This window comes from Oncorhynchus mykiss, chromosome 6, assembly GCF_013265735.2.
Source record: "Oncorhynchus mykiss isolate Arlee chromosome 6, USDA_OmykA_1.1, whole genome shotgun sequence".
Lineage (NCBI taxonomy): Eukaryota > Metazoa > Chordata > Actinopteri > Salmoniformes > Salmonidae > Oncorhynchus > Oncorhynchus mykiss.
This window is the reverse complement of record NC_048570.1, coordinates 85,217,436-85,242,858: the sequence shown is the minus strand read 5'-3', so window position 1 is coordinate 85,242,858 and position 25,423 is coordinate 85,217,436. Positions and strand designations below refer to the sequence as shown.

The window sequence follows — 25,423 nt, the reverse complement described above, 5'->3', positions numbered from 1 at the left end:
CAACCAGCATGCACATGTTCAAATAATAACCACCTCAACTTGTGATGAGATAACACAAAAGCCCACAGATGAGTCAACCTTAGGGAATGTATCCACTCTGGGGTTGAATGTGTTAGACTGGAGGGAGAACAAACACCCACATGTAAAACCCCCAAAACGGCAGAGGAGTGTTAGGCCTACGTTGACAGAATGACAAAAAAACAACCCAAATGACTACAACATCTCAAGCTCCCAAAATGGTGGTGGCTGGGTGACAAATGCACAAAAAGCGACAACGTGCATGCCAGCGTAGACTGACTAGTGGGTCTCACACCTGTGTTGGGGGAAGTGTACTCAGGCCACCAACCTCCCATGTTCTCCCCCTCCTCCATCGGGGTGGTGCTCTCAGATCCGCCACTGTGTGGGTCCTGGTGGAACGCCTGCTTGCCATCAAACTCAAAGTCCTCCTGCGTGGGGGTGAGGTGACAATACTCATTTTAGTCTAGTGACTGAAGTACATTTTGTCTGGGATGTTACAGAGGACAGCGTACAAATCTAATGTTAGACAGAACTACAGTAACATTTAATCTCCCTTGTTATACTGATCATCTACAGGTATCCTTGCTGGCCGTGACCATGTGACCACACTCTCCGAGTTATTATTATTGCTGTCTTATTCCTTCCCAGCTCTGAACTCACCACACCCTCCTTCTGCCAAATCACTCACCCATCTTGCCACCTCCCCTCCATCATTCATTCTCCCTCTCCCTTTTACTCCGTACCTGCAGGCTGTGTTGGTGGGCGGCGCCTCCCATTTTCTTGCCGCCCCTATGTAGCCCTGTGAGACCCCGGGCCTGCACCAGCTCCTCCTCCAACTCCTGCTGCCGGCTGGCCAGCACTGGATCGGAGCAGCCGGGAAAGAACCAGTCATCCTCAATCAGTTTTGTGCCACAGGGAAGGGGAGGGAGCGATGAGGGGGGTGTTTTTGGGTTACAGAGTTGAACCCCAGAGATGCATTACAGGAGGGGGGTAGAGAGATGGAGGTAGAGAGATGGAGGTAGAGAGATGGAGAGACAGAGATGTAGAGACAGAGATGGAGAGACAGATATGGAGAGACAGATGGAGAGACAGAGATGGAGAGACAGATGGAGAGAGAGATATGGAGACAGAGATGGAGAGAGAGATAGAGACAGAGATGGAGAGAGAGATAGAGACAGAGATGGAGAGAGAGAGATGTAGAGACAGAGATGGAGACAGAGATGGAGAGACAGAGATGTAGAGACAGAGATGTAGAGACAGAGATGTCGAGACAGAGATGTCGAGACAGATGTCGAGACAGATGTCGAGACAGAGATGGAGAGACAGATGGAGAGACAGAGATGGAGAGACAGATGGAGAGACAGAGGATGGAGAGACAGATGGAGAGACAGAGGATGGAGAGATAGAGGATAGAGAGACAGAGATGGAGAATTAGAGGATGGTTTAAGAAAGACAGATGATACAGGGAAAGGAGGGAGTGAGACAGAGATGATGGATAGGGAGAGACGAGTGAGAGAGGGTGAAAGACAAGAGGGAAAGACTGCAAAAAGGTACGCTCACCCAGTGGATGAACACACAACAGCAGCATTGCACACAAGGAAACGTGCAGACTCACTCCAGAGAGGAGAGAAAGAGAGCACTCCAGACTCCTATGAGTGTGTGTTCTTTACATACGTGTGTGTGTGTGTGTGTGTGTGTGTGTGTGTGTGTGTGTGTGTATGTGTGTGTGTGTGTGGATTGTGTGGCTGTGTAGACTTTCCTAAAAGCAGAGTTTCTGGTCAAAGCCATGCACAACTAATAGGGAGGGAGACAGGCAGCAACCAAACACGAGGAGGATGGAAGGGGGGCGGGCTGGGGCAGTGGTTGCAATGTCTTTACGGCTCAAGGAGACTGTACTGCAACAACATTTTCAATGGTGATTTGGCATACTGGAAAGCAGGGAGGTCACAGCCATTCCGACTGAAAGCTGCCCACATTGTGATTGGACTGTGATCAGTGGTCACTACATTTTTAATTATCAGTGGTCACTAGTCAGTGATTGGACCATCAAGGGGAAGGGGGGGGGGGGGTAGCAATCACATTTATGTCAAATTGATCAATCAGGGCCAACAATTTGCACAAAACTCATTCCCATCTGTTTTGTGATATCAGGTAGATGTGGGAGGGGTGGGGGAGGACTAGCTAAAAGCAAAGAGTGACAGAGAAAGGGGTTTCATTGGGTGACAGAGAGAAGGGTTTCATTGGGTGACAGAGAGAAGGGTTTCATTGGGTGAGGATTGCAGATGTGGTAGTGCAAAGTGGTCAATGTAGCCAAGCGAATAAAAACAATTGTCATTTATTTTCAATGAGGACTCTTTAGATTCTTGAATTCCAAGGAATCTCCTTTAACAGAATGAACTTATGGAATTGACTCCATATAATTTATTAAGTGATGAGCAATCATTGAATGGACATGACAATATTTCATTGACAGCCAGTTGTTGTTTAGATGTTAAGATGAGCTCCAGAAACCAAGTTTGAGTAGGAATGCACCAATCAGATATTGCAACAGTTAGCTACTTCAGCAACTAAAAGCAGCAAGGGTGGCAGCGTTACACAGGCAAATGACAACAATGAGGTTAGCAAGCGTTAGTAAAGATGGACAGATGATTGGAGAGGACAAATGTGTTGAAAAACAGCACCACTTGCAGTGTGCGCGTGTGTGTGTTAGAAGACACAAAACTCCCTCAAGCTATTATGTCAGTATATTATATAATTCCACATCATCTGTCAAGTAACTATGCTCACAATGACATCACAACTGTGGCCTAGAATTTTTACTTTAGTGTTATTAGTGGTTTAGATATAGCCTCATCTTTCTATGAATTAAACAATAAGGATATTTCACAATTCTATTAGAGGAGAGTCTTCTAGGGCTCTTTTGATTGGTTTATTCATTCTTTATAAACAAGATCATTGGTTTCTTTCTTTTTTATAAAGAAGATCATTGGTTTATTTCTTTTTTCCATACAAGCTCCGCCCTCAGTTAGTCCTAATTCCAGTGTTAGCGTTAGCCTTCCCACCACCATTGAAGCCTTGTCATTTTGTTGTGTTAATATGTTTTGCAGATCAGTTCAAGGACAGTGTCATTATGAAGTCAACGGAGTCCGAAAGTGGCAGGGAAAGTTGGGGGAGGGAGAGACTGAAGGAAGGAGAGAGGGAAGGAAGGAGAGAGGGAAGGAAGGAGAGAGGGAGGGGAAAGTGGGAGGGAAGGAAACTTAAAAAGAGAGGAAGATACTGAAAGAAACACTACATGGAGGAAGAGGGACAAATAAAAAGCACAGGCCTCCACTGTACTGCCTCCAGTTTACCCCGGAGGAGGTGAAAAGGATCCTGGGAAACTGAGGACAGTACAGTGGGCACAGGCTTTTGCTGAGGGGGATGGGCCTGCATGCACAAAACTGATGGGAAACAGGTTCTTGTTGGCTGCCCCCATCCCAGGAGCAGGGAGCGGAGGAGGAGGGGGGGGAGGACATGGGGTAGGGGTTGGGGGGGGCGCAGAGCCAGAACGAAAAGCTCGCCGGGGACAGATGGTTGGAGGGAAAAAAATGAAACAAAAAATAAACATGCTCAGTTGGACAGTGAGGGGCTCTCAAACAACAACAGAAGACATTGAACTTTAACAGATAACTTCTCTAGAATTCCCTCCCACCTTCCTTCCTCCCTGTTTCCTTGGGTAAAAGATGTATGCTGTTTGACAGTATATAACAAAAGGTTTGGACGGAGTGGTAGCTGTGTTCTGTGTCATCGAGGGAGGCGGGTTAGCGGCTTCTGGGTGATACGACTGTTGCATTTCGGTCTGAGGTGAGGTTTAGTGTCTGTGGTGTGTGGTAGTGCCAGTGCGCCCTGTGTGTGTGTGGATCACCCACCAGTGGTGACAGGGCCCTTACCCTCTCTCTCCTCCTCCATGTGGCTCATGCGCAGGGCCATGGTGGCCTTTTCCTCACGGGCACGGTCCCTGGCCGTCACCGCCTCCGACACCATCTCCTGCCAGTCCAGCACCTGGCTCTGGGCGTCGTCGGCGCTACCTGACTCGCTGGCCTAGTGTGTGTAGGATCAGAAAGACATGGGAAGCAGGATATTGGTTTGGGGGTGGAGGAAGTATTGGGTCCAGAGATAAGGCATGTATTTTCATCCAGGGATTACTCAACATAGGAGAATGTGGTGTTTGATTTAATCTGAGAACAAGTGTGTTTCCATCAGAGAAGTGAAGTGGTCAATAGGATAGATGTGTCAGATGTGTTTGGTGTACGGTGCCAGCAGGGTTTCTGTGAGGAAAATGAGGCGCCAGACATTTACCAGATCATTTTGAAATGTACCGGACCCATTTGTATTGGGTGCGTAACCTGATTACGTCCTCCACCCAAGGTGCTGAGAAATCCCATTTAGATTACGGTAATACATCTGAACAGAACATACAACTGGAGGATACAACGCCATGAATCCTCCTTCTTACTTTGTAGATGTTAGAATAACTGTCCACGTTTACTGTTCCTCAGTCGACAAGAAGAAACCAACAGCAACATCACTAGTCTATGACAATCTATTATCCCCCATAGTAGAAAAGTTACCCTGTTCTATTGTTCAGCTTATCTTTCTTTGTGAGAAAGAAATAGCCTTTTCCAAACAGACTCTGGGACAGTTGTGGGACGATAGATCCCAAAATCATACAACAAGTAGGACTAGGATACATCAAAAAAACTTTAAAAAGCAATGAGGATGATGCAACAGATCAGAACATTTAGCTTGAAATGTTGATAAACTATTATTTCTTCACATTAGAAGTGCAGCAACGCGCACAAGGCAGTAGGCTACAGGCGAATGTTTGTTCCCTAATGCAATTAACAGACCGCACCAGACAGCAAGTTCATGAGACAGCGATAAAACATTTAGCAGCAACTAGCATGGGCTGCTAATATGACGAGGGTTGAAGTTTGGCAACTGGTCAACGAAACAAAGTTGATTTGAAAACCAATAGAAGATGAGAGAAACAGGCTGCTGGTTTCAATGGCATAAGGAAGTCTTTCTAAAATACTTTAGGCTACTTTGATGCAAGGTAAGACCTGCCTCACAAACAATTAAGTATACGTTTTCAAAATGCATACTGCTTCCAGCTCATTGCAAAGTGGTGTGGGACATGCTGAAGCCTGCCTGCCTATGCACTTGATTGGTGAATGTAAAGTGCGCTTCAATTACCAGTTGGGGGGGGGGGGGGGGGGCAAAAGCCGGCTGGTTAATGGAAACCTTGAGTGATAGTCAAGGTATGCATCCATAGATGAACCCATCTACCCCTCACTGGTTTCCCCAACATTGAGTATCAAGTATCATGACTCGACACCACTACTGCACTGCATGCCGGGATGTAGGTGGTACTTCCTCGTTGCAGTGCATGTTGGGGGTACCGTCTGGTGGGGTTTGAACTCTGACCTGAGAGGCGGCTCTCTTGGTGACCTGCTCCAGGTCGGAGGCCATCTTCCTCTGCTGCTCCTCGTACACCACCAGCTTGGCCTCCAGTACATCTACAGGAGGACAGAGGACATGTTAACATCTACATGAGGACAAAAGACATGTTAACCACCTCCAGCACATCTACATGAGGACAGAGGACATGATAACCACCTCCAGCACATCTACATGAGGACAGAGAACATGTTAACCACCTCCAGTACATCTACAGGAGGACAGAGGACATGTTAACCTCCTCCAGTACATCTACAGGAGGACAGAGGACATGTTAACCTCCTCCAGTACATCTACAGGAGGACAGAGGACATGTTAACCTCCTCCAGTACATCTACAGGAGGACAGAGGACATGTTAACCTCCTCCAGTACATCTACAGGAGGACAGAGGACATGTTAACCTCCTCCAGTACATCTACAGGAGGACAGAGGACATGTTAACCTCCTCCAGTACATCTACAGGAGGACAGAGGACATGTTAACCTCCTCCAGTACATCTACAGGAGGACAGAGGACATGTTAACCTCCTCCAGTACATCTACAGGAGGACAGAGGACATGTTAACCTCCTCCAGTACATCTACAGGAGGACAGAGGACATGTTAACCTCCTCCAGTACATCTACAGGAGGACAGAGGACATGTTAACCTCCTACAGTACATCTACAGGAGGACAGAGGACATGTTAACCTCCTCCAGTACATCTACAGGAGGACAGAGGACATGTTAACCTCCTCCAGTACATCTACAGGAGGACAGAGGACATGTTAACCTCCTCCAGTACATCTACAGGAGGACAGAGGACATGTTAACCTCCTACAGTACATCTACAGGAGGACAGAGGACATGTTAACCTCCTCCAGTACATCTACAGGAGGACAGAGGACATGTTAGAGACAGAACACAATGTAAACAGATTCTGAATAACACGCTGAAGGTACATTAACAAAGATCAAACAGAACAAGCGACCAAAATAACATACAGGCTGAAACAGATCACTTGTAAACATGGGGAGCCGTTGCTCATTTAGATGGTCTTCAAACCTCTTGTAAATCCTCACCAGACGACACAGAGATTAGTTTCAGTACAGAGAACATCTAGAGAACATCTGCAGTACAAAACCCTTTTCACTTTGAATTTAAAGAAATGCTTTTTTTTCTAGCGTTGCTAAATTCTCCAAAACGCTAGACAAAAGAGGGGTGGGGTGTTTACTAAATACCCAATTAACACATCATTTTTTAAAGAGTTATAAATGATAACACCAAGGAGAAGTCCACAATAAGATAACGTGCTAGCTAGTTTTGTAAGTGTTAAGTTCATTACTCCATGGTCCAGATAAGTGTAGTCAGGTGATTGATGAAGACTCTCCTCACCGTTCTTGGCCTTGATCTCGTCGTACTGCTCCAGCTTCCACAGCGTCTCCTCCCGCTCCTCCTCCAGATCTGTGACGCGGCTACGCAGGGACGTCACGTCAGGGCCCACTCTGCCAGACTGGAGAAGGGTCAAAGTTCACAGGTCAAGGGAAGCTCAGCGCAACATGTCTGGTTCTTGAATGAGACTAAACGTGTATGACATACATTCAGGGCAACATTTTCCCTCTCCCAAAGACACGTGCCCTCTGAGCATACTAATCATAGAAGTCTAAATAGATGGGAGCTCGGAATTCAACTCTGCTAAAATAATTGCCCTCTTCTCACAGACCATTGTTACAGAAAAGTTATAACATTGATCATCACGCTGCTGATTATAAATGTACTCATCCTGCCTATTTAAAATGTTACAATTAGTTTGCTAGATATAACTGGATCTCTTACCTGGCTTTTCCTCAGCTCGTCCTCCAGCTGTCGAATACGAGACTTTGACCAGGCTTTTATCTTCAGGAACTTGGCTTCCGATTTACTGGCCTCCTCAGATTTCAGCTTGGCTTGTGCTGCGAGAGACGAGAAAGAAGGGGGGGAGAGAGAGAAAGAAGGTGGGGAGACAGAGAGAGAAAGAAGGGGGGGGGAGACAGAGAGAGAAAGAAGGGGGGGAGACAGAGAGAGAAAGAAGGGGGGGAGAGAGAAAGAAGGGAGACAGAGAGAGAAAGAAGGGGGGGAGACAGAGAGAGAAAGAAGGGGGGAGACAGAGAGAGAAAGAAGGGGGGGAGACAGAGAGAGAAAGAAGGGGGGGAGACAGAGAGAGAAAGAAGGGGGGGAGAGAGAAAGAAGGGAGACAGAGAGAGAAAGAAGGGGGGGAGACAGAGAGAGAAAGAAGGGGGGGAGAGAGAAAGAAGGGAGACAGAGAGAGAAAGAAGGGGGGGAGACAGAGAGAGAAAGAAGGGGGGAGACAGAGAGAGAAAGAAGGGGGGGAGACAGAGAGAGAAAGAAGGGGGGGAGACAGAGAGAGAAAGAAGGGGGGGAGACAGAGAGAGAAAGAAGGGGGGGAGACAGCGAGAGAAAGAAGGGGGGGAGACAGAGAGAGAAAGAAGGGGGGGAGACAGAGAGAGAAAGAAGGGGGGGGGGACAGAGAGAGAAAGAAGGGGGGGGGACAGAGAGAGAAAGAAGGGGGGGGACAGAGAGAGAAAGAAGGGGGGGAGACAGAGAGAGAAAGAAGGGGCGAGACAGAGAAAGAAAGAAGGGGGGGAGACAGAGAGAGAAAGGAGAGTGACAGGAGAAAAGCAGATCATGAGATCTTCACAATACCTGAAGAAGAGCTTAACATCCCAGGAAGCCCATCAACATAATCTAAGCATCATATGGTCTGAATGTGTGTATCTGTCCACACCTGTACCGACTACCTACCTTCCAGCTCGTTCATCCTCTGGGCCGTGGTTGGAGAATCCCCGCCGCTCCCTGCTTGCGTTTGGGTCTGAAGCTCGGCGACAGGGGTCCTTCCCAGCTCCTCCTGTAGCTGCCCGCGAAGTGCCTGCTCCCGCTCGGCCAGCTGGGCCTCGTGGCACTCGGCGGCACGGCGCAGCTCGCCCTGATGCTTCTCCAAGAGGTCACGCAGCTGAGCCCGCATCACGTGCTTCTCAGCCTCCATCTTGGACCCGAGGCTCTCGCGCTCCACCTGCAGCCGCCGCGCCCGCTCCACAAGGTCCTGGGAGAGAAAAGGAGGGATGAGGGTAGAGCAGGAGGAGGGGATAGAGAGGGATGGATGAGGGAAGGAGGGACAATTGGTGATCACTGTTCTAAGCTAGGGTTGTCGCGAGAGAGATTCCATCATAAGGGGATTGGTCTCCCTCATCTGAAGTTAATTAGTCCAGGGGCACCGTTGATAGTGGCAGACCCTGGCCGTCACGCCACTCTCCGAGGGTGTCCGGAGAGATGGGATACGCAAAAAACACATTTAGAATTCACACAGGCGTATTAATACACACTTGTATGTGTATGAAATAGGACAAATATAAAGCACCCACCAAATTACTATTCATTATAGTAGTAGCCATCACCAAGACTGTATCCTTGATTCTCCACCCTCTTCCTAGTAGTGTGCACTTGCACACTCCCTGTAAGGGATCTAATAGCATTGGATTGATGTAAGAGTAGTCTGGAGAGAGTTCTCGTCATTGTTAAATGTATGCAGGAAGGTTTGGAAGTGGACACACACTTTGGGAGAAAGGAAGAGAATTGGAACGTAGCCCATATTGTTTCGGCCCACCCTTCCAATGGGTATAGCTGTTAACACCCATGTGGTTCCTTATAATATATCATAATATATGCCATTTAGCAGAAGTTTTTATCCAAAGTGACATACAGTCATGTATGCATACATTCTTCATATGGGTGGCCCCAGCGGGAAACAAACCCCCTGATCCAGGCGGTGCAAGCGCCATGCTCCACCTGAGACACAAAGAGGACCCCTTAAAGGGATAGTTCACCTTAAATAATGTTTGACCTACTTAAATAACCCCTCACCTTGATCTGCTGGTCTCTGGAGTCCACCTCCCCCTGGAGGACATCAATCACCTGGTTTTTACCCTGCAGCACCTCCTCCTTCTCATGTAGTTTCTGTTTCAGAGCCTTCAGGAGCTGGGGAGGACAGACAGCCATGTCAGCAACTACACTACCCACGGTGCACAGCAGTGATACTGTATATCACAACTTGATCTTGTGGTCACACTAGGACATTGCATGTTGTAACTGGAAATGTTTCACTTTTGGTACAATTCGCTGGATGTATAACTGTTTTGAAACAGAATGTTCCTTCCAATGACCTAAGATAGAATAATCTATAGTGTATCTACAGCTAGCATGCAGCCGGGTTACAGAGTTCAGAATGAATAGAGTAACTTCACGGAATAAGGACAATTTAAAGTGGGTTCATAGTAGATTTTACTGGTCATTTTAATGGTAAAACAAAAGTAACAGTGGTAAATCCTCTAGTCTAGTTTACCTGTTCCAGATCAGCACTGGCGTCAGACTTGGCGGCCAACTTGAAGAGCTCCTGCTCATGCATCTGGTTGACCTCCATCAGCTTGTTGTCTTTCTGCAGAATGATGTCTTTAAACGTCTGGATCTGAAACGATAGTTCATTCAGAAGACATTTGTGAAGCTTGAATACATGGCTGGTCACAGCTGGTCTGACAGGGAAGCTTGAATACACGGCTGGTCTGACAGGGAAGCTTGAATACACGGCTGGTCTGACAGGGAAGCTTGAATACACAGCTGGTCTGACAGGGAAGCTTGAATACACGGCTGGTCACGGCTGGTCTGACAGGGAAGCTTGAATACACAGCTGGTCTGACAGGGAAGCTTGAATACACGGCTGGTCACGGCTAGTCTGACAGGGAAGCTTGAATATACGGCTGGTCTGACAGGGAAGCTTGAATACACGGCTGGTCACGGCTGGTCTGACAGGGAAGCTTGAATACACGGCTGGTCACGGCTGGTCTGACAGGGAAATAGAGCATTTGCGATTTCTTCAGCTGATGAGGTGAACAGTGATGTGATTGGCCAAGACACAGAAAACATGAAAAGGCTGATTTTACAGGGACGGGGGAGGAGTTGAGTTGTAACTGGATGTTTTGTTTTTGTTTTAATGTTTATCTGTCATTAATAAATGTGACGATAAATGTGATGATTTAAAAAATAGTACATCTCTTGTAATCTAAAGTCAAACAGATTTGCTGATAAATCACGTTAAAAAAATCACATCTGCGAAATCTGTGATTTTTCACCATAACCTACGTTTTGCTTGTACATGTTCTCCTTGTCCTCGAAGGCGGCCTTTTCTGTGACTAGGAGCTCCTTGAGGCTCTCAGTCTGCTCCTGCAGCAGGCTGTAACGTTCATCACCCTCGCCCACCTTCCTGGTCAGACTTAGGACCAGCAGCTGCAGCTCCGCCAGGGAGCCCGCTCCGCTCTCCTCCGGCAATGCCTGGAAAACCACCCAAAAACCTTGTATTAGATTGTGTGGTGGGATACCTTGTATTAGATTGTGTGGTGAGATACCTCGTATTAGATTGTGTGGTGAGATACCTCGTATTAGATTGTGTGGTGGGATACCTCGTGTTAGATTGTGTGGTGAGAAACCTCATATTAGATTGTGTGGTGAGAAACCTCGTATTAGATTGTGTAGTGTGATACCTCGTATTAGATTGTGTGGTGTGTGGTGAGATACCTCGTGTTAGATTGTGTGGTGAGAAACCTCGTATTAGATTGTGTAGTGTGATACCTCGTATTAGATTGTGTGGTGTGTGGTGAGATACCTCGTGTTAGATTGTGTGGTGAGAAACCTCGTATTAGATTGTGTGGTGGGATACCTCGTGTTAGATTGTGTGGTGAGATACCTCGTATTAGATTGTGTGGTGGGATACCTCGTGTTAGATTGTGTGGTGGGATACCTCATATTAGATTGTGTGGTGGGATACCTCGTATTAGATTGTGTGGTGGGATACCTCGTGTTAGATTGTGTGGTGGGATACCTTATATTAGATTGTGTGGTGAGAAACCTCGTGTTAGATTGTGTGGTGAGATACCTCGTATTAGATTGTGTGGTGAGATACCTCGTATTAGATTGTGTGGTGGGATACCTCGTGTTAGATTGTGTGGTGAGATACCTCGTGTTAGATTGTGTGGTGGGATACCTCGTGTTAGATTGTGTGGTGAGATACCTCGTATTAGATTGTGTGGTGAGATACCTCGTATTAGATTGTGTGGTGAGATACCTCGTATTAGATTGTGTGGTGAGATACCTCGTGTTAGATTGTGTGGTGAGATACCTCGTATTAGATTGTGTGGTGGGATACCTCGTGTTAGATTGTGTGCATGAGGTCAAGAATAATATGACTGTGCTGGTCACACCCCATGTATCTCCAGGACCAGGGCTAGTGACTACTGTTTCTGGTACCCCCAACATCTCTCTGAAATCCGTAGTGTCCCAATAGCAGAAGCATCATTGTTGGGTCGTGCCAATTTGTCCATCTGATGTATATTTCAAGGACAATAAAGCTTCTGGAATTTGTATTTACCATGTGCTCCGTGTCGGGTTGGGCTGGAGGCGTGGCCGTCTGCTCTCCGGTGGCCATGCCAGTCTGCAGGTGGACTATGTAGGCCTCCTTCTCTGACAGCTTCCTGTTTCGCTCCACCAGCATGGCGTCCATGTCCGCACCACGCTGCCTCTGGGCCTCCAGCTCTCGTGACTGGTAGAGGGAAAGACGTGGGCACGGGTCAGATGCACATCGGTGCACACACACACACACATAGTAGACACAACAACACTCAAACACTAAAAATATACTCACTCACACAACACACTCAAACACTAAAAATATATACTCATTCACACACACACAGTAGACACAACAACACTCAAACACAAAAAAGATATACTCATTCACACACAATTTTGAGAATTTTCCACCAAACACCTTGAAGATACTGGATCAGGTACAACTAAGTGTGAAAAGACAGACACACTATACATACACACTTGATGGACAAAGCAACCTGAACCACAAACATAACTAAACACCTATTCTCTATGTAACAGTGTAGGTCTTGGTTACAAGACCTGGGATGGATCGACCTGGGATGGATCGACCTGGGATGGATCGACCTAAAAATGGATTGACCTAAAAATGGATTGACCTAAAAATGGATTGACCTAAAAATGGATTGACCTAAAAATGGATTGACCTAAAAATGGATTGACCTAAAAATTGATTGACCTGGGATGGTTTGACCTAAGATGGATTGACCTGGGATGGATTGACCTAAAAATGGATTGACCTGGGATGGTTTGACCTAAGATGGATTGACCTGGGATGGATTGACCTAAAAATGGATTGACCTAAAAATGGATTGACCTAAAAATGGATTGACCTGGGATGGATTGACCTAAAAATGGATTGACCTAAAAATGGATTGACCTGGGATGGTTTGACCTAAAATGGATTGACCTGGGATGGATTGACCTAAAAATGGATTGACCTAAAATGGATTGACCTAAAAATGGATTGACCTGGGATGGTTTGACCTAAGATGGATTGACCTGGGATGGATTGACCTGGGATGGATTGACCTAAAAATGGATTGACCTAAAAATGGATTGACCTAAAATGGATTGACCTGGGTCTAGATGAAAATGATAAATTGTATTACATGTTATCAGGTAATAATATGAATAAAGCACACCACCTTATCCTCCGAAGGAGACATGTCTTTATAAGGGCCCAACTGTCCTTATGTCTACTGTACATCGTTTCCTGTTTATGCATACATGTGTATAGATGATGTAATGCATTATAGATGATGCCTCTACCATGTTTGACGAGGATTGTTTTTAGTGTCTCAAAACTGAGTGGTCCACATTATGGTTTGAAAAATCTGTATTTTGTATCATTGTGGAGTGACACTAAAATACATTTTTCTAAACTCTAGGACACAACCCCTCATATCTCACTGACAAGGCCACACTGTTTCAAAACATAGCCATGGGATATGAACATTCCCAGAGTTAAGGAAACGAGAGCTGAGCACTGTGAGACATTCTGAATAGGCCTAATAGGAGAAATGACTTCGTAGAGAAGAGGATGGAGGGAAACACCTACTTCTCTGTTCCAGTCCGTTTTCTTGCACTTGGTGCCTAATGAACAGGACCCATGTTAGCTGTGGCCTGAGGGCACCTTGCAGGAGATAATAACACTACGCCAACTCATTCCTCACATCCTTGCAGGAGGACATTGGCTTCCCTTATCTGTCCGCTGGCTAAGGAAACATGGACCTGGGCTTTCTGCTCAGGAACAAGGTGATGTTTCTATTTGGAGTGGTGACATTCTCTTGTTACTACAGTTATGTAGGCAAAAAAATAAAGGGTTGTTTTAAAAAAGTTAGTTCACAATCACACTGGATTGACGAAAGCCATGTTCTATACAACTCATACACAGAGTATTAAAGCATTTTTACTGTGGAATGTTTTAGTTGTGACACACTAAAGTCCACTGGAACACTAACAGCATTGTCATGGCCTTAGCTTAGGAACACAGTATTTATGTATTTGTGTACTGTTTGTGTATGTACACTGCATTGGGAAAGTATTCAGGCCCCTTCCCTTTTTCAACATTTTGATACGTTACAGCCTTATTCTAAAAAAACTGAAATACCTTATTTACATAAGTATTCAGACCCTTTGCTATGAGACTCAAAATTAAAATGTTGAATCAAAATGTCCATTGTTCATCCTTGAGATGTTTCTACAACTTGAATGGAGTCCACCTGTGGGAAATTCAATTGATTGAGCATGATTTGAAAAGGCACACACCTGTCTATATAAGGTCCCACAGTTGACAGTGTATGTCAAAGCAAAAACCAAACCATGAGGTCAAACATTTCTGCAACATTGAATGTCCCTAAGAACACAGTGGACTCCATCATTCTTAAAAATAGAAGAAGTTTGGAACCACCAAGACTCTTCCTAGAGCTGGCCGCCCGGCCAAACTGAGCAATCGGGAGATGGGCCTTGGTCAGGGAGGTGACCAAGAACCCGATGGTCACGCTGACAGTGCACCAGAGTTCCTCTGTGGAGATGGGAGAACCTTCCAGAAGGACAACCATCTCTGCAGCACTCCACCAATCAGGCCTTTATGGTTGAGTGGCCAGACGGAAGCCACTTCAGTAAAAGGAACATGATAGCCTGCTAGGAGGCATCTAAAGGACTCTGACCATGAGAAAAAAGATTCTCTGGTCTGATGAAACCTAGATTGAACTATTTAGCCTGAATGCCAAGCGTCACGTTTGGAACAAACAAGGCACCATCCCTACAGTGAAGCATGGTGGTGACAGCATCATTTCAGCGGCAGGGACTGGGAGACTAGTCAGGATCGAGGGAAAGATGAACGGAGAAAAGTACAGAGAGATCCTTGATGAAAACCTGCTCCAGAGCGCTCAGGACCTCAGACTGGGGCGAAGGTTCACCTCCAGCATGTCAATAACCCTAAGCACACAGGCAATGCAGGAGTGGCTTCAGGACAAGTATTTCAATGTCCTTGAGTGGGCCAGCCAGAGCCCGGACTTGAACCCAATCGAACATCTTTGGAGAGACCTGGAAATAGCTGTGCAGTGACGCTTCCCACCTAACTTGACAGAGCTTGAGAGGATCTGCAGAGAAGAATGGGAGAAACTCCCCAAATACAAGTGTGCCAAGCTTGTAGCCTCATACCCAAGAAGACTCAAGGCTTTAATCGCTGCCAAAGGTGCTTCAACAAAGTACTGAGTAAAGGGTCTGAATACTTATCTAAATGCGATATTTTTGTTTTTATGTTGTATAAATGTGCAGAAATGTCTAAAAACCTGTTTTTGCTTTGTCATTATGTGGTATTGTGTGTAGATTGATGAGCGAAAAATAATTTTTAATCAATTTTAGAATAAGGCTGTAACGTAAGAAATTGTGGAAAAAGTCTAGGGGTCTGGATACTTTCCAAATGCACCGTATATAGCAACTAAGCTTTAAACTGCAAATGTGTACATTCCCTAAACCAAACCACATTTCATAAGGCATTATAAAGCTAGTATGAATGCTCATAGGAATGCATGTACAGTGCCTATAGAAAGTTTAAACCCCTTTGAACTTCCTTCACATTTTTCTGCCTCAAAATGCATTCTAAAAGGGAATAGATGAGATTTTGGTGAGGGTGTAGGTAGTACCTTGACTTCCAGTTCCTCATCTCTCTGTGACAGCTGATGCTCCAGCTCCTCCACCTTCTTCCTAAGGAGGAGGATCTTCCCACGGCTGGCCTGCTCGCTTCCCTCTGCACCTCCCTACAGGGGTCATATGCAGGGAAAAACAGGGTGAAAGGTCAGAAGGGTTACTGTGGTTTCCTGTTGCTATTGCTCACTGAACTTGGATGGGTGGATGGATGTGTCTGTCTGTCCGTCTGCGTGTGTACGTGCAAACATATGTGCATGTATGTGTGTGTGAGCGTGTTACCTTCTTACTGTGGGTGGGAGTCCCCTGGCCCCCAGCTCCACTCCCGGCAGCACCTCCTTTCTTCAGCTCCTCCAGCTGGGCGCTGAGGGAGGTGACCTTGGCTTTGTTCTGGAGACGCATCTTGGACAGCTTGGCCTCGCACGCCTCCTTCTCTGCCTGTGTAGAAAATTAGGAGGGGGAGGGGTAGACATGGTACCTTTAGTTAAAGCTAGGGGTGTCACACATTCAATGTATGTCTTGCTCCGATATGGAGGGGTAGCCTACTCTTTGGAGTTATCGTGTCTTTAGCATCGTCTTAATAAGCATAACTGTAAAAGCTCATTTGGGCTAACTGTGCCTTTAAAAGGCCATATGGACACTGAGTTTGTGAGCTGTTTTTTTTATGTGATGCACTGTGCTGTGATCTCAGACTGCCTGAACACCTCTCACATATTAGCCAGTCTGTTTCTTTATTCATGCACCTTGGTTGGACTGTGAGTTAGCGATAGTAGCCTATACTATTCCCTGTGGACTCCAATCCTGTTTTATTATATAGTATATCTATGGAGCCTCTCAGGTAGACTAAGCTATGGCTGTAGTATCAGCAGAGACCACAATGTTTCTATTGGACAAAATAAATTGGTTGTAAATTCCTCAGCAGCCCTCTTGTAGACATGGGGTGCATCCCAAATTGCACTCTATTCCCTATGTAGTGCAATACTTTTGACCAGGGCCCATCTATTCCCTATATAGTGCACTACTTTTGACCAGGGCCCATCTAATCCCTATATAGTGCACTACTTTTGACCAGGGCCCATCTAATCCCTATATAGTGCACTACTTTTAACCAGGGCCCATCAAATCCCTATATATTGCACATCTTTTGACCAGGGCCCAGTAGTGAACTATACAGGGAATAGGGTGACATTTGGGATGCAGAAATGGTGTCAGCACTCTGTGCAGCACAAGTGGACTTTGACTTGTAAATGAATAGACAAAAGTAACTAAACCACTCCCTGCCATTGAAACAGGATGAGTGGTTCTATTGTCTTGAATTAAAAACAAACTGACAGCATATGGGCCTCACTCTGCCGTGGCCGTGTTTGCATTGCGCTTTCTGATAAATGCCTCTACTTTGTCCGTCACCAATCCCGGTGGCTTTAGGAGGGCCTTGAACTGCCACAATGTTGCAGTTGGTAAGAACTGATCTACGGTCAGTTTAAAAATGTTTACCTCTTAATGGTTAGGGTTAGGCCTTCGGGAGAGTGTCTAGGAGCATCATCAAACTGGAGCACCCAGGACGTACCTTGAGCTGCTCGTCCTTGGTGCGCAGCGAGCCATCCTTCTCACGGATCAGCTCCTTCAGCTGGGCCACCAGCTGCTCTGTCTGGGCCAGCCGCTCCGCCACCTCCACCAGGGCTGCCTGGCCTCCTTCTCCTCCTCCAGCACCACCACCACCCTGGGGGGAGCCGAGCGCCTGGAGAGAGACCGGGGACCGAGGGTAGGATGGGGGAGAGGGAGATATGGTAGAGAGCCAGGAGGGGGAGACAGACAGACAACAAGAGAGACGAGGAGAGAGAGACAGAGAGAGAGAGACAAGAGAAAGACACAGAGAGCGAGACAAGGTGAGAGAGAGGCGAGGAGAGAGAGCAAGAGAGACGAGAAGAGAGAGAGAGACGAGGAGAGAGAGAGCAAAGAAGAGAGACAAGGAGAGCGAGACGAGGAGAGTGAGACGAGGAGAGCGAGAAAGAGGAGAGCGAGACGAGGAGAGCGAGACGGGGAGAGCGAGACGGGGAGAGCGAGACGAGGAGAGCGAGACGGGGAGAGCGAGACGGGGAGAGCGAGACGAGGAGAGCGTGACGAGGAGAGCGAGACGGGGAGAGCGTGACGAGGAGAGCGTGACGAGGAGAGCGTGACGAGGAGAGCGAGACGAGGAGAACGAGACACAGAGCGAGACATGGCAAGAGAGAAGCGAGGAGAGAGAGACGAGGAAAGAGAGAGCGACGAGGAGAGACAAGAGAGACGAGGAGAGCGACGAGGAGAGAGAGACGAGGAGAGCGACGAGGAGAGAGAGAGACGAGGAGAGAAAGCAACGAGGATAGAGACACGAGAGACAGACAAGGAGAGAGAGACAATCTGTTAGTGAAAACAGAAAGCTAGCCTTCGCTGGAACAGAGGAGGGCATGGTATGGATGAGAAAGAGATGGGGTATATACAGGGGGACAGCTCCATGTCTTCACAATGGTAATGTATGGAGGGATTCTAGATGTGTGAGGACGGGATAGGTTTCAGCTAATAACATAGCCTCAATCCAATAAACGTATTATACAAACAGCTAAGGGATAAGAACAAGGAGAATGGGCTAGGCTTGGGACTGAAAGGAAAAGTCTATGGGGTTGTTGTTAGGGGTCGATTGTCGTGAATTGGGGCGGATGTGTGTGTGTGTGTGGGGGTGGGGTAGCTGTGGCTTCACTACAGGAAGTACGATTTCTGATCCTCACACAGTAAAAAGCTGTGTGCTCAGCACTCTCCCTAATCCCCCCCCCCCCCTCCCCCCCATCTATGGGGTTATGGGCTGATGGCTTTGGAAGAACACACACAACATTGCACACACGTGTATACACACACACACAAATGGGCATACTACATGTACATAGCACAGGTGCATTCCTTCACAAACAGACATGTTGGTTTGATACTTACTCCCTGGCCAGGAGCGCCATCTTCATTGGAAAACCACTTCAGCATGGTTTAGAGTGCTACTTCCTGGGGTCAAATAAACAACAGGGACATTTAGTCCACAACCAAAGCATTTAAACAAATAGGCTACCCTACACATAACCATGACAACTAACACAGGACATTCAATGGAATTCGGGATAACGATGACTAAAATTCATCTTAGCTGGAAGCACTACTGCGGCTAGGCTAAAACTTAAGTGGCCTATCAAATTCAAGCTTCAGTGAAACTCTGAAGGTCTTGCATCAGACGTTGCGTCACTGAGCTATCTTGAGGGCTGTTTTCAACAACAACAAAAACATAGCAATGTCAGTTTCAGATCCTGGGGCTTTTTGAAGGCCTGTGCCACATAATTAATTTGTGAACACCAAACATATCCCAGAAATGTTGGAATGTCCCCCAAGAGGTTCCTCAGGCTCTAGGACCCAATACTAGCCTAGGTATTGTGAGTAGTGTGGAATGTATGAGTGAAAACAAGCATGCAAGCTTACATATAGTAGATTTTTTTTACATGTTTTAAAGCAAACTCAAAAAAAAAAATGTTTTATTTGTTTTCTTCTTGTGACAGCAAATCCGTTTGCTTTTAAATTTTCACAACTACACTAGGGTGTCAAATAGCCCGTTTGTGAAAGGATGTCGATCCATAGCCTAACTGACATAACGCAAGACTAAGATAAGACATAGGCCTACGGTATTCACCCCCTGTTGCGAGACGCCGACTAATGAATACACCCATGTGTTAGGCTTCTGCACCTTCGAGTGCAACACAGTGAGGCTACATTGGTTCCCACTCACAGACTAGCCTATTCCATGAACAGCTTGTTTCATGCCAGGGATAAAGCGTTTCAGAGTAGGAGTGCTGATCAAGGACCCCCCCTAAAACTGATCCAAGATCAGCACTCTGAGACTCGTTGTCAATACAGGCCCAGGTCTGTAACTGGTGCCCCCGCACATTGACTCTGTACCGGTACCCCCCTGTATATAGTCTGGCTATTGTTATTTTATTGCTGCTCTTGAATTACTTGTTACTTTTATTTCTTATTATTATTCATATTTTTTTAAACTGCATTGTTGGTTGGGAGCTCATAAGTAAACATTTCACTGTAAGGTCTACAGACCTATTGTATTCAGCACATGTGACTAATACAATTTGATTTGAGATCATGTTAGTGGAGAGGAGTTAGGAATCACTCAATTCTGGCTGCTACTAATGACAATGAGCAGTGGGTTGTTAATGATTCTGCAATCTAGACAGGTAAGGCGAGTTGTTATATTGCACAACAAGGGCTGGAAGCCAGTCATTTAACTGAGTGCCCTGAGATGCTGGCAGCCAAAAGCACTTAGCTGTTTGACGCACATGTCACATGACATACAGCCAGGAGAAAATCAGGCCAAACCAGTTCACTCATGCATACAGCAAGTCCTGCCACTCCCTCTGTGCCCAGCTGCCCAAACCTCCCTGTCTCATTCCTCGGTTCCACTGGCCCGTAACAGAACAACGTTAATAATCTCAAGCAGAAAAATGCAGGGTTGGCCCTACGAGGTTTATTACATTATCAGCCGCAGGCACCGCTGGATAGCAACGACATTATTAGTAACGTCCGTGCTGACTGCGCCATTGTAACGTTATATATAGTCATCTTTTGGCTGCTGGTTTGGAAATCCTTAATAGCATGGTAGTTAGTAATGGCTTTGAAAGATAGCCGGTTGACTGTTCACGTGTTTGTACATGTCCGCAAACCATTGTAAACTAGCTGAAATGGAGGTACTTGTTCTGTTCATTTGGCTTACACTTGCTAACTACATTTACATTTGTAATTTAGCAGACGCTCTTATCCAGCGCGACTCAGCCTGTGACACAGGAGCTAACGTTGATGTAACATGACCATTTACATTTTAGCTAGCTACGTTAGCCAGCTCGACTTGGCATGCCAAATGCATCAGCATGCAAAACATGTTCTATAACGTTGCCTCCACTATGCAACTAAAGGCTACTTAATGAGTAGTATAATATAATTAATGTCAGCTATGAACCTTATCTAAGCCAGTCGGCAGCTGACAATTTTGCTAACGTTAGCTAGCATTAGCAGCTGCTTGCACTTGTCAGACAGCAAAACCCAAACGCTTACCCAATTTATCGCTTCATAAAGATGTTCATTCACATATTATACAATGAAATCGTAAAAATGGCGCATGTTTATTGCTCAAGTTAAGAAATCACAAGAGATCCGAGGTATCCTTCAATCATCAGCGGCCATGTTCGTCAGGTGAATAAAAACAGCGAAGGGACGCAACGACGCTCCTACTGCGATGCTGCGTGCGCGTGCCCAAGGTCCGCGTGCCCACGAATAAGGTACGTATCAGGGAGGACGAGGTATATCATGTATACAGTAAGTGTAGCCCTTCATATATACAGTGAGTCATTGGTGTAGTCCAGGGATGGGCAACTTTGATGATGGGGGGGCACAAAAAAATCTGAGCTCATCATGCAACAATTGGCTGTTGAGACTGTTCTGTTATCTGTTTTATTTTATTAATTGTAATTCACTACAAAGCTGTATTCTGTTTTGGGGGGGGAATTGATCTAAGGGCCTTCAAAAGGGGGTCGCCAGTTGGTCGCCAGTTGCCCATCCCCGGTGTTAATTTAACCTTTTTTTTTATTTTTTTAATTACACCGGGGATGGGCAACTGGCGACTAGGCCTTTTGAAGGCCCTTGGGTCAATTCCCCCTCAAAAACAAGTCAGTTAAGAACAAATTCTAATTTACAATGACGGCCTACACCGGCCAAACACGGACGACGTTGAGCCAATTGTGCACCGCTCTTTTGGATCCCAATCACGGCCGGTTGTGATACAGCCTGGATTCGAACCAGTGAAATGCAGTTCCTTAGACCGCTGCGCCACTTGGGAGCTTATCTAGGTTTCTAGGGTCCAACTTTGAAGGTTTATTTTTGTTTTATTTTTGAATTTTTACCCTTTTTTCTCCCCAATTTCGTGGTATCCAATTGTTAGTAGTTACTATCTTGTCTCATCGCTACAACTCCCGTAAGGGCTCAGGAGAGACGATATGGCACCATGCGTTTTGTTAATAGCTCTGTCCTTTGTCCATATCAATATATTGTCTATATATCTTACAAATATCGTTGCAGGAATCCAATCCCTTGAAGGTCACTTGTTGTTCTTCCTCTGCAGTTCTTCCTCCACATTATTCCTCTGCTATTCTAGGAACCACCCACAGGGCCTTATGTCCAGCTGGAGCTGGTCCAGCACCCACTGGTCCTTCTGAGCCCCATCCAGGAACTCCCATCCCATCCCCATCCAGGAATTTTCCTCCAGGGAAATCTGGCCTGAAAACGGGAGAGATAGAGAATGAAAGGAATACCTGTATATATGTGTGTATAGATATATAGTGTACATATATACCGTATACACAATCAGTTTATCAGTACCAGTTTATTAGGTACACCACCCAGGTCACAAAAATGGTACGCTCCTACAGACTTTGAGTCACGTGGTCATGGCTTGCTATATAAAGCAGGCAGACAGGCATCAGGTTATTGTTTGATTGAACATTAGAATGGGCAAAACAAGTGACCTAAGCGACTTTGAGCGTGGTATGATCGTCGGCGCCAGGCACGCCGGTTCCAGTATCTCAGAAACGGACAGCCTCCTGGGCTTTTCACGCACGACAGTGTCTAAGGTTTACCAAGAATTGTGCGAAAAACAACCAGTTAGTGGCAATCATGTGGGCGAAAACAGCTCGTTGATGAGAAGTCGAAGGAGAATGGCATGAATCGTGCAAGCTAAAACGCAGGCCACAAACAGGCAAATAACGGCACAGTACAACAGTGGTGTGCAGAACGGTCCTTGTCACGGATGGGCTACTGCAGCAGATGACCACACCGGGTTCTACTGCTATCAGCTAATAACAAGAAGAAGCTCCAGTGGACACGCCATCACCAACACTGGACAATTGAGGAGTGGAAAAACTTTGCCTAGTCCGATGAATCCATCATGCTGCTGCTACAGGAACAGGGATCAGGATTTGGCGTAAGGATTTGGCGTAAGCAGCATGAGTCCATGGCCCCATCCTGCGCTGGTGTCAATGGTACAGGCTGGTGGCAGTGGTGTAATGGTGTGGGGAATGTTTTCCTGGCACATGTTAGGTCCCTTAGTACCGATTGAGCAATGTTTCCATGCCCTGAAGAATTCAGGCTGTTCTGGAGGCAAAGGGGGATCCGACCCAGTACTAGATGGGTGTACCTAATACTCCAATGCTTCCCACAGTTGTGTCAAGTTGGCTGGATGTCCTTTGGGTGGTGGACCATTCTTCATACACGGGAAACCGCTGAGCTTGAAAAACCCAGCAGGGTTGCAGATTTTGACACAATCCATGTCTCAATTATCTCAAGGCTTAACCATCTTTCTTTAACCAGTCTCCTTCCCTTCATCTACATTGATTGAAGTTGATTTAACAAGTGACATCCAAAAGGAATCATAGACTGACCAGGTGAAAGCTATGTTATGAAAAGAGCAAGTGTTCTTAATGTTTTGTACACTCAGTTTATATATACAGTCGGTACCTTAATGATTGACACCCTCGATAAAAGTGAGCAAAAATTACTGTATAAAATAAATAATTCAAATACTGAGCTAGAACATTTTGTAAATTGTATTATTTTAATACAATTGCTCAGAGAAAGCAATTTTGTTTAACAAGCAATATTCTTTTCTCAACAAGGTAGGGGTCTTATTTATTCACACCCCTGTTTTCAAAACCTTTCAATACCTCATCTTTGAGAGGATAACGCTATTGTCTTTTTCAATAACAAAAACTATGAGTTGGAGAACATATTGGGAAGGATCTTAGACCATTCCTCCATACAGAATCCTTCCAGATCCTTGATATCCTTCTGTCTGTGCTTATGGACTGCCCTCTTCGATTCAAACCACAGGATGTCAATGGGGTTCAAGTCCGGAGACCTTAACGTTCCCCAGGACCAGTAGGGATGAGGTATTTTCTGCAGATGCATTGTACTTTCGAAGGCAAAACCCTCCGCTGGTGAGCGAGGACAAATACCTCTATTTTCGTGTCATATGACTATTAGCAGCGGTTCCGATCCAAGCACCAATGCCGTTCAGCAAACTTCTGGTGGTGCTATGGTCAGATGCCATGAAAATAGAGCTCTTAGACCACGCACACCAATGGTGGGCACAAATGTTTGCGCTCTCGTCATCTCAACATTGCTGGCTCTGCGCATATACCATCATTTGCAGAGCCGAAATGTTTTAGTATTTCCTTACTACACCCACAATGTAATGAGTGTATTGCACAAATACAGGCCTACCCAGATACTACATTTCTATTGATAGACAGACACCTCCCACCTTACCATCTTTATTCTTATCCACCAGGTCAAAGATCCGGTCAGTGATTTGATCAGGGGTCAGGTTCTCCGTTTCAGATGGGTTCCCATGCCTCTTGATATTGTAGATGATCTGCAGAGAGAGGAAGACATGAGAACATGTATTTACTATGGTGAGTGGAAGCAGGGTACATACACACATTTTGTCTAGATTGAAGCAGATGGTGGTACACTACCCACAAAGGTGTTTTTAATGGCTCAATATGTTGCATGTCATATCATATCAAATGTATAGTGTCATATCCCTACATATAATTAGGCTTGCTGGTTATATGGTTTTGGTATGCACAGTTCATTAAAAAGGAGTACAATTAGCATGGGAAAATGTTGAGGCATCTCAATTTGATGAGAGGATCATACACAGTATATTGTTTACATACATCACGTTCAGAAAGGATCTCTGGCAGCATACACGCTGTTTAGCTTCAGGGTACTTCAAAATAATAAGAAAGAAACCACATCTAAACATGAAACCCCTATACACTTACTTTGACAACTGGTTTTAGCTCCTTTTTGTCAAGGTGTCCGTTTCCATCTCTGTCATAAAATTTGAAAGAAGACCTCAGTCGGTCCTCGAGCTTTCCTCTAAGAACGAGGTGCACTGCTGCCACATACCCCATAAAGTCTAGTGTGTTGTCCTATGGACAAACTAAATAAATCATTTTAGAGGGAAAAACAAGGAATTAAATCAACTAAACACCAATGAATGTGATGTAGGTGAGGATCTCTGTGTGACGTTGTTACGTAGTTGAGCGTTTCAGCACCAAGGACAGCTCGCGGGGATATCCAAAACAGAATCTGCGTAGAAGCCAGGGCAGACGTTTACATTTTAGTCATTTATATTTGAGCCACTTATCCAGAGCAACTTGCAGTTGCAATTAGGGTTAAGTGCCTTGCTCAAGGGCACATAAACATATATATCACCGGCTCAGGGATTGAACCAGGCTAGCGACCTTTCGGTTACTGGTCCAAAGCTCTTAACAGCTAGGCTACCTGCTTACCTTTAATTCGTATCTTATCGAACATATCGAACTTTCGGTAAAGTTCCTGGATATGTGTGAGGGCCACCTCGTCGTCTAGCTCACTGTGCGACTGACCCATGGTTGAGCAGATCCAAGTCCTTTAAAGATTAGTCTATGAAGTTTCAATTAATAACTTGAATTGATTTCAATCGATGGTAAAGTAATCTACCACAGCCATTAATTCAACACGCTCAGAGACCACACACCAGATTCGCGCTATTTTAGATCCGTTATAAAGCAATCCAATCAAGACAGGCGGGAACAAATCAAGATGCATCAAGCGTCAAAACCCGTGTTTATTTATCCGTTATTTTACCAGGTAAGTTGACTGAG

The 25,423-nt window shown here is 45.8% G+C and overlaps 2 protein-coding genes across 6 annotated transcripts in view; both read right to left on the bottom strand.

Annotated features, from left to right (window-relative positions):
- Window positions 1–20,946, bottom strand: part of LOC110506188 (golgin subfamily B member 1) — a 52,028-nt gene extending 31,082 nt beyond the window's left edge. For 3 of the 5 annotated variants that reach the window (XM_036981285.1, XM_036981288.1, XM_036981287.1), the window contains exons 1-16: window positions 20,772–20,946; window positions 18,606–18,668; window positions 17,209–17,379; window positions 15,924–16,079; window positions 15,641–15,754; window positions 11,968–12,138; window positions 10,686–10,874; window positions 9,892–10,014; window positions 9,414–9,527; window positions 8,298–8,595; window positions 7,332–7,447; window positions 6,891–7,008; window positions 5,485–5,576; window positions 3,948–4,098; window positions 762–877; window positions 314–446 (exon numbers count right to left, since the gene is read on the bottom strand). In XM_036981285.1, the coding sequence (XP_036837180.1) occupies window positions 314–446; window positions 762–877; window positions 3,948–4,098; window positions 5,485–5,576; window positions 6,891–7,008; window positions 7,332–7,447; window positions 8,298–8,595; window positions 9,414–9,527; window positions 9,892–10,014; window positions 10,686–10,874; window positions 11,968–12,138; window positions 15,641–15,754; window positions 15,924–16,079; window positions 17,209–17,379; window positions 18,606–18,650 (2,107 nt within the window). In that variant the 5' untranslated portion in view covers window positions 18,651–18,668; window positions 20,772–20,946. The remainder of the gene's footprint in view (window positions 1–313; window positions 447–761; window positions 878–3,947; window positions 4,099–5,484; window positions 5,577–6,890; window positions 7,009–7,331; window positions 7,448–8,297; window positions 8,596–9,413; window positions 9,528–9,891; window positions 10,015–10,685; window positions 10,875–11,967; window positions 12,139–15,640; window positions 15,755–15,923; window positions 16,080–17,208; window positions 17,380–18,605; window positions 18,669–20,771) is intronic. The other 2 variants (XM_036981289.1, XM_036981286.1) reach the window with 2 other exon arrangements.
- Window positions 20,947–21,765: 819 nt separating this feature from the next.
- On the bottom strand, window positions 21,766–25,169 carry LOC118965050 (guanylyl cyclase-activating protein 2-like). The gene is made up of 4 exons (XM_036981791.1): window positions 25,062–25,169; window positions 24,557–24,706; window positions 24,036–24,141; window positions 21,766–21,989 (listed from the first exon to the last, which is right to left on the bottom strand). The coding sequence occupies exons 1-4, from the start codon at window positions 25,167–25,169 to the stop codon at window positions 21,859–21,861; spliced, it is 495 nt and encodes a 164-aa protein (XP_036837686.1). The 3' UTR covers window positions 21,766–21,858.
- Window positions 25,170–25,423: the final 254 nt, after the last annotated feature.